Genomic DNA, 12,265 nt, shown 5'->3' with positions numbered 1-12,265 from the left:
AGTATCATTTCTGAATAGAATCTTGTGAATTAATTTTTCTAATTTATTTTTTGATATGAGTAGTATACTGCGTCAATGAGATGTATGTAGATTGGATAAGTTTTGTGTTTTCCCTTTTTCTTTTCTTGTGTTTCTTCATTATTTTAGTTAAAAACCAGGTGTTATATATATGTGTGTTTAGAGTCTGGATAATTAGGTAACTGTAAATATTTTTGTTTCATGTTACATTAGGGCATTACAAATATAAACTACACAGTCCTGAAGAAGGTCTCGCAGATGAACACATGAGAGACCGAAACGTCGACCATCGCCTTCTCCGATTAATTTACAAATTTGACAATAAGGAAAGGTGTTAGCAGGACCTACAGTGTTATATATTGATTTATCACTGATACTCCTTTAGGCCTGTTTATATATTTGTATATAACGTTTTTTTGCCTTTTTACTTGGTGATAAATTCAACATTTTCATATACACCCGCCTGGTCTTGTTTTGTTTCTATGTATCTGTTTTTTGTCAGATATTAACTTGTATCCTCTGAAATTTATGTGACTCAAAAGATATCCATTGTTGATTGTTCAACCTTAGGACCATTAAATTGTCCTAATAATTGTTTCAAATTAATCCAAATACAGATTTTAAACAAATTCCCTTGAAGGCATATATATATATATACTGAAAAAAACACAGGTTTCATGGGCGTTATAGTTAGAAATTAGCATATAAAAATCCTTAGAAATTTTACAGAGAAAAACAAAGGTTACCGAGGCATTATAGTAACCTGTGGTTTTTTCAGTGAGTTTCTAAGGTTTGTTTAAATGCTAATTTCCAACTATAACGTCCCTGAACCCTGTGGTGTTTCCAGTGAATTTCTAAGGTTTTATTATCTGCTAATTTCTAACTCAAACCCGCAGATAAAGGCGGTGGTATAGTCCTCTGGGAAAGAACTAAATATGATGAAGAAATGCTACGACAATTAGCAGTACCATCTCATTACAAAAGATTGACATGTAATCCAACCAGAAGATTATCACAAGAGATTGAAGCTTTAAGTAAATTAGGCCTGGAAGGTGGCTGGTTAAATGATAAAGAAGCTGCTTTCTTAATCAACAAAACTCCTACAGTGCCTGCGATATATATGCTACCGAAGGTGCATAAAGATCCTGTTAACCCACCAGGCCGCCCCATAGTTATGGGTTGTAATTCCATACTAAAGCCTTTAGCTCAATATTCGGACTATTTCATCAGACCCTTTGCTATAAACCAGACATCGTATATAAGGGACACTATGTCTGTCATTAACGCTGTAGAAAACTTTGACTTTGACCCACAAAATGATCTATTGTTTCTATGGATATAGAAAGCTTATACACTAATATTCCACAAACAGAAGTGTTGAGTATTCTTAGCAATCTCTTAAAAATGCGACCCAGACCGCATGCAGTACCTACCTCCTTCATTATAGAATGTGTGAGGATATCTCTCTGCGAAACATTTTTCTTATTTCAGAGCACATTCTATCAGCAACTTGCTATGGGAGCGATTTTTGCTCCAGATATTGCTAATATTTATGTTTCATGCTTTGAGAATGATCCTATATGGCATGTATCGAATCCATTTTCGAATAACATTCGAAAATGGCTTCGTTATGTAGACTATGTCTTCATGGTGTGGCATGGCACCATCCAACAACTAAATGACTTTCATATGTGGTTGAACTCTAGGAATGCTAACCTACAGTTCACCATTGAACAAGATACAAAGGAGATGCCTTTTTTGGACATAATCATCAAAATAGACGTTGACAATCATCTATACACAACCCTATTTACAAAACCGACAGCTAGAAATACCTTGCTGAGTTACGATAGTCATCACCCGCAAGCCTTGAAAGACGGGTTACCGTTTGGTCAATTCCTGCGTTTACGCAGGAATTGTACCTTCAAAGACGATTACTTCTGTGAGGCAAGAAAGTTGAAAGACAAGCTACAAGCCCGAGGATACCCGTCCAAATTACTTAACTCCATGGCTGCTAAGGGTTTTCCCCCCCGGTGCTGGGATCCCACATTTACCATTGTTCATGACGAGCTCAGCTCGTCATGAGTGTATGGAGGTGTACATCATGACGAGCTGAGCTCGTCATGAGCGTCCAAGGAGTTAAAAGATCAATGAAAAGGGCGTGGTACAATAATCGTACAATAATCGTGAAGCCTTATTAACAGTCAAAGAACGTCAAAATAAATCAAACATAGTCTGTGTATCCACATTTGGCACTCATTCCAATGCGATTAAAAAAATCATCTCAAAACATTGGAACCTTTTGAAATCTATCCCTGAGCTTGCACAAAAAAAACAATGTTTGCCTTTAAGAGAGGTACCAACCTTCAAGACAGACTTATACACGCTTATGAAGATATGACAGCGAAAGATACAATCAATAATATGAGACAGCTAGTGCCATTGATTGCACATCATAAATGCAACATGTGTACAGCATATACAACTACTACAACGCATTTTGCAACATCAGTCACGTATCAGGTGTAAAAAGGAAAATGCACCCTTGGTAGACCATTTTCACCATCTTGGTCACAAAGACACAGATATGCTTTGGTGGGTACTCGAGGTCATCAAACCCAGTAAAAGACAGAACAATGTAGATAGAATTTTGTCCCTACGAGAGGGTAAATTAATATGCTCTGCTGACACTGTTGATCAGGGGTTGAATACAGCCACTGAATGGCATGCCCTTGCATGCCTATCTTGATGACTAAACGTCTGAATGGGCCTCTTGACCAACACTTAGAGAGAGTGATGCTTAAACAACATCTCACAATTGCCTGTCTGTATTGATGATGTACAGTTTGACCTGTGCAAGCATAATGAAACATAAGATATGAATTTTGTGCTTTAAGTCGATTAACTGTTTTTATTCTACCCATCTGGATAGATATATATGAATAATACTATCATGCCATATATCATTATCAATATGTTCTGTATCTTGATGACTAAACCTTTGAATGGGTTTTTTGACCAACACTTAAAGAAAGTGATGCTCAAACAACATCTCACAATTGCCTGTCTGTATTGATGATGTATACTTTGACCTGTGTAAGCATAATTAAAGTTATGATTTGAATTTTGTGCTTTAAGTTGACCTAATGTCTTTACTCTACCCATCTGAATAGATACATGTAAATAATACTATCATGCCATATATCACTATCAATATGTTCTATACTATACTCCACTGTATTATTCTTGACTGATATAATGGAGAGCTTCACTAAGATGACCATTGTGTGTATAGATTATCTTTTATAATGAGCAAAATTATAATGCACCCATAGGGTGTATTCAGTTTCATACATGATGCCATTCTTATTGGGTAAACTGAATATACCTGTTTTAGAATTTGTCATTATTTGAATATGATATTTTTCCGCATTTCCTTAGACCTATCTAGGTATTATTAGTTTTTTTAATGTTTACATATATGCTTCAGTCCCATTCATGATATAAACTGTATTGAAGGAGACATCCCTTTTAGATGGCGCTCGTTGTTGGACCACGGTCCTCTCTTGCGCTCGTAATTCACTTAAAAGCTTATGAATTTCTATTGTTGCGTCCTTAAATGAAAGCAGTTTCTTACTTTTTCAAGATGGCGCCCAATCGCAATTTTCCATATGAGAAACTAGTAGGGAGATATCCCTTTAAGATGGCGCTCGTGGAGGGACTGTTGTCCTCCTTCGCGCTCCAAACTAGCCTTAAAAGTACATCGGTTGCCTGTGCCGCTTTGATCTCAAAACTGACAGTCACCTCCATTTTGCTGCCACGATTTCCCGTCTCTAACAAAGGTAAATGACTTAGAGAAATTGCAAAAGTGCTCTTTTTATAATGGTCGAGGATTTCGACATTGACATAATACTGTTGCATATATGTCTTTCCAGGCTGCAACTAATCTGCGTTCAAGTCGCCTCCCATGCTACGACTTTCAATCTAAAATAAGGTAAAAGCTACTCATGAATTGCGAGTTTCTATAACTTTGCAAAATCTTAGCTTCCGTTTTAATAAGGTTGCTTATGTACTTTTCTAGATTGCAACCTGACTGCTGTAAATCCCGGAATAAAATTAGCCCTGCAGTTGCATGTTTGACTACATTGCCGCTTAAGCCGTTACGCCGCTTGTCATCTTTGCGATCTGCAGCGGCCACGCTGGTTATCAAATAGACCGCGTTCACCTAGACTTTTTTCAGGTATTTGACTTGTTGTATGGCTTGCTAAATCGGAGATATTATCATGAATCAGACTCCATTTTTAATCCAACTTTTTTTAACCCCAGATTGTTACTCAATCTGCACCAAATGTGCCTGTAGGCAGAGAAGTAGTTAATATTTGGACATTTTCACGAACTCTACCTTGCCTTCCCGTTTAGGTATGTTCAATATTCCCGTTATATATGATTTTTTTCGTCCCTAGAAACTTAGATGTGCCCTTCTTCCATCGTAGTGGAATAACTGCCACCACAGATTTAAATCGAATGTCACTTCACAGATGATGGATTCTGAGCGTATGGTCTCCTATATTCATCTGACTTTAAAGCTTAGCCCTGGATTGGATTAACTGCTCATTGGGCCAAGTCTTATTATGATTGCTTGACATGTGACTTTGATTAAAAATGTAGTTAACCTTCAAGTAATATTGTTTCTAACACTAATGTGTGTACATATGGAGCCATGACATTAGGATTTGTGATTGAATGATTTTCTACACTGATAAGGGTATATTAAAGTTTAGAACTACAAGATTGTGAAGCATCAACACTTGTTGAAATGATTTTAGATGCTAAGTATCATTTCTGAATAGAATCTTGTGAATTAATTTTTCTAATTTATTTTTTGATATGAGTAGTATACTGCGTCAATGAGATGTATGTAGATTGGATAGGTTTTGTGTTTTCCCTTTTTCTTTTCTTGTGTTTCTTCATTATTTTAGTTAAAAACCAGGTGTTATATATATGTGTGTTTAGAGTCTGGATAATTAGGTAACTGTAAATATTTTTGTTTCATGTTACATTAGGGCATTACAAATATAAACTACACAGTCCTGAAGAAGGTCTCGCAGATGAACACATGAGAGACCGAAACGTCGACCATCGCCTTCTCCGATTAATTTACAAATTTGACAATAAGGAAAGGTGTTAGCAGGACCTACAGTGTTATATATTGATTTATCACTGATACTCCTTTAGGCCTGTTTATATATTTGTATATAACGTTTTTTTGCCTTTTTACTTGGTGATAAATTCAACATTTTCATATACACCCGCCTGGTCTTGTTTTGTTTCTATGTATCTGTTTTTTGTCAGATATTAACTTGTATCCTCTGAAATTTATGTGACTCAAAAGATATCCATTGTTGATTGTTCAACCTTAGGACCATTAAATTGTCCTAATAATTGTTTCAAATTAATCCAAATACAGATTTTAAACAAATTCCCTTGAAGGCATCCCTTACCTTTTCGTTAATTTCTTACTGTAACGTGCCTGAAACCTGTGTTTTTTTCAGTGAATTTCTATGTTTTTTAAACAAGCAGTCTTGTTTGCAGAGTGGTGGAGAAAAGGGGCTGGTCCTCCAACCAGCGCCTAGGAATTCCATGCATAGGACGTATAGGAGGTACGAGCAGGGCTTCTTGGCCCTCAAGGACCCTCAGGAATAAAGTGGACTTCATTCCGAACCAGTAGTGCACCAGGGGGCGTGTTTGCAGAGTGGTGGAGACAGGGGGCGTGGCCTCCGAAGACCTCTTAGCAATCCCACTACGTGGGACTTACTGGAGGTCACAGGAGAGGTAGTTGGCCCCTAAGGACCCCCAGCAACCAAGGGAGCTTCATCCCCCAACCAAAGTAGTTGACAAAGGGAGCAGGGCCTCCGGCGAGTGGCTGGCTTCCTTCCTATTTTTCATTTTAGGAAGGGGGACTGTGTGGCCTCCCTTACCCTTGACCAATTCTCAGGTCATTTTCGGCCCCGGGATCCCATCGCCCAGGGCCAGGCCATTAAAAAAAAAAATCAAGGGAGGGGGCCGAGCATCCCCCCCTTCCCAGGCCGATTTTGGCCAGAGGACCCCATCTCACGGAGCATGGCCAGCTGGTCGAAGGCCGCAAGGGGAGCCTGAAGGCCCTGCGGTCCCAGGCAGCTCCCGCAGGAGGTGGGAGCCGGCATGACCTTTTACCCCTAGAGAGCTGCTGACATGCAGCTCCTTGGGGGTAAAAAGCAAAGTGCTCCACTTTGAACAAGTCTGAGCAAAATGCTGTCACTTGTTGAAAGTGGAACACTTGCTTGCTATAGGATGTCAGGAGCAGTGCTCCCGCCATCCCATAGCATACTGCAATGTCCCTGGGTTGGGCACCCCGGGACATTGCTGAAGCCGGCTGTGGGGGTTTTCGGTCTCCAGTGCCATGTTCGGCTCCACGAGGGGGGCCGCGTGGCCCCTCCGCAGTTAACATAGTCAGCCCTGGGGAGGTGGCGGTCCCCGGAACTGGGGCAGGAACCCCCCCCCCCCATGCAATCATTTAAAAAATAAAGCCCTGGGAGGTGGCAGTCCCCGGGGCTGCGGGGTGCCTGCGTGGCTCCTTGCAATTACTGAACATTGCCCCAGGGAGGTGGCTATTAGTTTTTTTGGGGCCCTGGGAGTCCCTGTAGGACCACCTGAGCAGGCCTAGGGAGTCAGGTTGTTTCTACCCTGTCCCCTTTTCTTAATTTATTATGTTTTTGAACCTTTTTCCTTGTGACTCGGTTGGCTGCAACACTTCCTAGTTTGAACTGTTGGCAGCCAATCAGATCATAGGCTTGAGATCGGGAGGGTTTGTGGATTTTCTGCTACCATATTTGTGTATTTGAGAAATGTTTAAATTTCTTGGGAACTACTGATCCGATTTACACCATTTAACAAAAAGAGTGCTTTCTGAACCAACAAACTTTGGTGTCATTCCATTCAGCAGTTCAGGCTGTAGATGTCTAAAGAAAAAGCATTTTGGGACCCTCCATTTTTTTCGGCTCTCGCTTGACGAATCACCCTGACACTTTCAACACAGCAGCTGAAGTGAGTTGGCCAATAGCTTTGCGAATTTTGCGAAGATTCGTCAAACGGCACCAAAAGATACTGGCAAAAGAAAAAACGTTTTTTGAATAGAAACAAGGTCCTAACTATTACTACCTACTGGCGCCTGCCAATATTCCAGCAACCAATACAGGGTGAAAACTAACAGGTGTAGAATGTGATCTCAATATGAATTTTCATTTTGGTCCATCAGCTGCACACTTCCGTGGAAGTCGTATTTTGACAATTAGAGGGATCTAGCAATTAGGAATTTTAGATCGTTGGTGTATGGTTAGAAGATATGTTTGCAAAAGTCAATCAGACCACCAGCATTGTGGATGATATGCAGTAGTTTGAAATCTACTTTATGCCCCATCTTTCCGACCCCCCTTGCTGAGGTGGTACATCTACGGGACACTTCAGGCCTTTTGGGGTTTTATAGCTGCGTTGATTGATCAGTATCACAGTGAATGCCTGAAAGGGCTTTCTGATACCAAGATGGGCCAAAACGTTTCTGGCAGTGAGCAGTCCTGATGAAAGAAGTTAGAAGTGTGTCAAGTCGTCATGGATTTTTCCAGAAAGCTGTTATTCAGATACACAGGTAAGAACAAATTGGATAATGCCTAAATACTGTGTGATGGAATTGTCCAGGTATGACCAACCAATGGAGAACGTTTCTGGACGGTACCTGTACAGAATAATGTAAAAGTGAAACACTGACCATATGCTTGTCTGGAATTCCAGGATGTTCCGAAGGTCTTGATGCAGTTCAAGAGCTCCCCTGATACTTTTTGCAAAGTTTGTTTTCCAATGGGAGCTACTTCGTATTTTGTCACCGCCCAGTTTCATTACCTGTTGTACAAGAATTTGGTGAGTGACTAAAACTACATGTGTCAGCCATCATAATATGCTTGATGGAAAGATTAAAGATCATTAAGTGCAGACAGAACTGAGCCACTGTTGAAATGAGTGCCTCAAACAGCTTCTTTTCCCCGCGTCTTTTAGCCTGGCCATGATTTGATTTTAATTAATGACCAAAATACGACTGCACAGCGTGTGCCAACCACGTGTGAGACATCTCTTTAATTGGGTCTCCTGGGATGCATGGCAAGCCGGTCAGCAAGGACATGAACCAGCTGCCTAGGACCGAGATGCTTCAGAAAGGTGTTGGCTCTTGCTCTCATAGCCCGGATTAGGATCATGTATTAATAAGTGCATTTGGCATGGCTATTTATGGGTATGCAGGCCATGGAGCATTGTGTGCCAGCAGCATAGGAGCAACAAGAGCACAGATCTCGTGCGCCCAAGAAATATGGAAATGTAGCCTTGATACTAGAATTCAACAGACTGCATCAACTGCATTAGTTAAAAAGACTTTTTATTTATCTTTCTTCCTTGATAGAACCCCTTCCCAATGCTTCATCATGCTGTGTTTATAGATAAAACTCAGGAAAGTTTATACAGGGAAGCTAATCATAGCCAGTAGAACTGACAGAATGGGGCAAATGTTGCCTACCATAATGGGTAACATTTATTAAACTTTTGAAGTTTATAGCCCTTGCCCCAACCAACCATGGTTGAAGAAAAAAACATTCAAGAGATGCGAGCTGAAAGCTGTTACCCGTGAACTGTAGAACTGATTCCACATAAGGATTCTGCGCCTAGGTTTGCTGTTGAATCATACTGCAGGGTTTCCTTTACTTTGTATTGATTTGAAAAAACACTGTATCAGGCACGTCACCGGCCTGGAGGGAGGTAGGTGCAGTTTCTGTAGGTGCTCCCCTCACTTTGCTAACACAACCTAAACTTTACAAGGGCTGGCTGTGGCAGTCAGAGCAGAGGGCCCGGCGTGTTGAAAAGTTTCAGGATCAATGGTGGAATTCAGCAATCTGCTCAAATGTAGAAGGGCCAAAGCCATCAGATCCTACACCTAGATGGAAAGCTGCGGCAGCTGGAAGGGCGCAGGAGCACAGGCTCGTCCAAAGCCAGCCTTCACCGTGACATGCAGTCTATTGCAGAAGGTTCCTACCGCAGGATCTTCCATATCATTCCCCAGCACATGCAGGGAATTCATTTCCACTATATGAGTTTTCTGTGATGGCTAGAAATCAATGATTTGTGCATGATGATGAGATAATTACAGTTGATAAAAAATTTTGCCCAGTTGTTTGACATGTTTCATTTATTTCATAAAGAGAATTCTGAATCAAAATACGGAATTGTCCCAAGGAGACTGTGTTTCTCTTAGATGTATTCTAGTTGGCAAGTTGTTGGCAGTGGGAGCAGGAGATCTGGGTCGCTTTCTTGCCTGACCGTCTGTGTTGGTCCTGTGGAGATTACATTATCTCCTTGTGCTTCAGTCCTTTATCTGCCAACGCTTTGAGTGCTTTAGAAGTGTCTAAGTGTCTGTCTGCAGGGAAAAATCATGTGGTAAGTGGGTGTGGAGGGCTGGCAGGAGAGACCCATCAGCAGTATCAATGACTGCGGTTTAAGGGCAGTATTAGTGATCTATTACACTGGTCACATCTGAAACAGTAAGGTCTCCTGGTGATTAAGAGATGCCAAGTGGTCTAGTGACACTTGGTCTAATAAATCCACATCAGCAATCCATTTTTTACAACAAGGTCATGGGTTTAAATCTCTTAGGGGCCACTCAAAATTTCGACATTCCAAGATTGATAAAATTCGTACCATTTAGTTAACATTAAACATCAGTTTTTGAGCACCAGTATGGCCCGAGGTGAACATGCCTTTACAAATGCTCATTTTCTGTTTAAAAACACTTGTTAGATGTTACCCACTTTAACGGTACACCGTGTTATGAAAACATGTAGGATAAAAGGCTGAGGCAACTTTTTCTAAATTTGAATCTGTCACCCACTGGTCAGGAGGTCAACGCCTGAACTTGGGCATTTAACAGATGTCCAACAGTAAGAAGGCAGATAAATATTTCACCAAACAAGCACTATATTCTAGATTTCATTTCTGCCACGAGGGCATACTTTTACGACAATTGAGAAAATACTGAAAGCAGTAAAACGTGAGTTCCGTTTAAAAGTCCAGTTAAAATGTCTAATTTTAACAAATGTTAAACATTTTCATTTTTCAAAAGAAATCTTCTTAATCCTGCTTGAAATTATAAAACATATGTGAGGGCCAGGTATGAGACTTCGTTTGTTTACATTACAGCAGAAAATTGTAAAATTAAGCACATATATATTCCAAATGTTGGGCCAATCTCTGATTTAATAAATTTTGAAAAGAATGCAGAAAATTGTAAAATTAGGTACACAGATAGTCCAAATGTTGGGCCAATCTCTGATTTCATAAATTGTGAAAAGAATGCATCAATGTCGCAATGCCATTTCATCTATTTAATTTAAAATAACAAATGTATTTGTTTTAATATGCAATCTTATCCTCTGCTTTGTTATAAGTTATACAACAAGATCCCAAGCTACATCATGCCAAATGATACGTTTGGTCTATGTTAAGTTGGACTTTGCCTTATTATGCTATAATGTAAAATAACATAAAACGTAAGCTACGCTACGCATGCTTTGGAATGTTTTCATGCGATATACATGTGTGTTATGGTACATCATGGCATGTGAATTTATGCTATGCTCAGTGCTTTAAATGGGCCGGTACTGAGTACCAGCACTTTTTTATTTGAGAGGGAGAGTACCAGCACTTCTCAAGAGATTCACTTCTCAAGAGAGACGCAATACTTTTAATTGGAGAGTACCGGCACTTCTCAGAAACAAGCAGGTACTCTGTTGCTAAGTACCTGCACTTCTATTTTTCCATTTCAAGCACTGGCTATGCTATGCCACTGCATTTCATGCTCTCATGTTAAGGCACTGGATCCAGAGGATGTGGCTGTGGTTGTGCTAATATGTGTATTCTTTATATTTTATAGTGTCTGGTGACACTTGTAGGAGCTTCAAGGGGAACGATCTTCAGAGAGAGAAAGAAAGGACTGAGGAAAAGGTAGATGTCTAACTCAACGAGTTCAAAAAATGGTAGATTGATCTACAAACAACTGAACATACTCAAAACATCAACCGACCTACATTCACAAAACAGCACAAGGTAAGCCTGTTTCGATTTCCCAAGGTACCCTTCCTCTGAAAACACCTCAAAATCACCACTATCCCAGATGCACAACCTAGTCGCCATCATGAAGCAGCTCAGATTCTGCCCAAACTGAGCCTACCGCCTACAGAAAATGACTCAAAAACCTCTTATACCTCAGCTGCAACCAACCCAACTTCAGAAATGACTCAACCCACCAGTACGTGACCAAACACCCTGAGAGCGGCACCCTTCAGCCCCACTTTTACCACAGCCCCGAAAGTTCCACACCATTAGAAAACCAGTCCGTGCTCTCCTGAGCCCCTAGCACGCACAGCTGGGCCACCGGCCTTCCAAAACCAGACTAGGCTCAGCCTGTTCTCCAATCCCGACTCTCCTGTCTCAAGAGAAGAAGCTAAGACCCGCCTGTGCCCCGGCACACCTGGACACCGAGCTCAGAGGTCTCCACACAAACCGCACAGAGCTGCACCCAGCAAGAGGCAGTGATGCGAGGCAGAGGGTGCACTGATAACGGAAAGTCCCCGAGAGCCAGGCTCACCTGTTTTCTTCGTGGGTTCCGGCATATTCCCAAAGAGCAGTGGCCCTTGAGAGGAAGAGAGTGGCTCGCGGCCCGGCCCTGGGGGACAGTGGCGAGATGCGGATCAGCGTGACAGCACCGGGGCTGCTCAATCAGTGCACTTTATATACGGCACCGGGACATCAATCAGCCTGCCCCCGCCCGCCTCCGAGGCCAGGAGCCCTCACATCTGTCGCATGTCCCCTCTGTTCCCAGGGCTTTGGGAAGGAATCTCCGCAGCATCTCATGTGGCCGATGAGAGCATCTCTGAAGTGCTAAATTCAGCATCACACAGAAGAATCAAAGCGATGCTGCCAGGCCACCGCGGCCCGCGAGGCACTGCCAGGCTCTATGGAGGCGATAATGTCACATTTAAAGCGACACTGCCTTTAAATGATTTCTTTAATCTGAACGTTCACTTAAAACCACCAAATTGAAAAGTTGTCTCATCTTGTCGATAATGTGTGCGACCACTATTGTGCCTGAACTGCACGTAGCCACTGCGTAATAAAG

General features: G+C 41.4%; 1 protein-coding gene across 20 annotated transcripts in view; it reads right to left on the bottom strand.

The window, feature by feature from the left end:
- The window catches only part of MYBPC1 (myosin binding protein C1), a 339,911-nt gene extending 328,022 nt beyond the window's left edge, over positions 1–11,889 (bottom strand). For 10 of the 20 annotated variants that reach the window (XM_086919144.1, XM_086919141.1, XM_086919148.1 and 7 more), the window contains exon 1: positions 11,735–11,879. In XM_086919144.1, coding sequence (XP_086775270.1) covers positions 11,735–11,759 — 25 coding nt within the window. In that variant the 5' untranslated portion in view covers positions 11,760–11,879. Of the gene's footprint in view, positions 1–11,734 lie in introns of all 20 variants that reach the window. The other 10 variants (XM_086919137.1, XM_086919131.1, XM_086919138.1 and 7 more) reach the window with 2 other exon arrangements.
- Positions 11,890–12,265: the final 376 nt, after the last annotated feature.

The sequence above is a fragment of the Lissotriton vulgaris genome, chromosome 1_1 (assembly GCF_964263255.1).
Source record: "Lissotriton vulgaris chromosome 1_1, aLisVul1.2, whole genome shotgun sequence".
Taxonomy (NCBI): domain Eukaryota; kingdom Metazoa; phylum Chordata; class Amphibia; order Caudata; family Salamandridae; genus Lissotriton; species Lissotriton vulgaris.
This window is presented reverse-complemented; position numbering and strand designations above follow the sequence as displayed.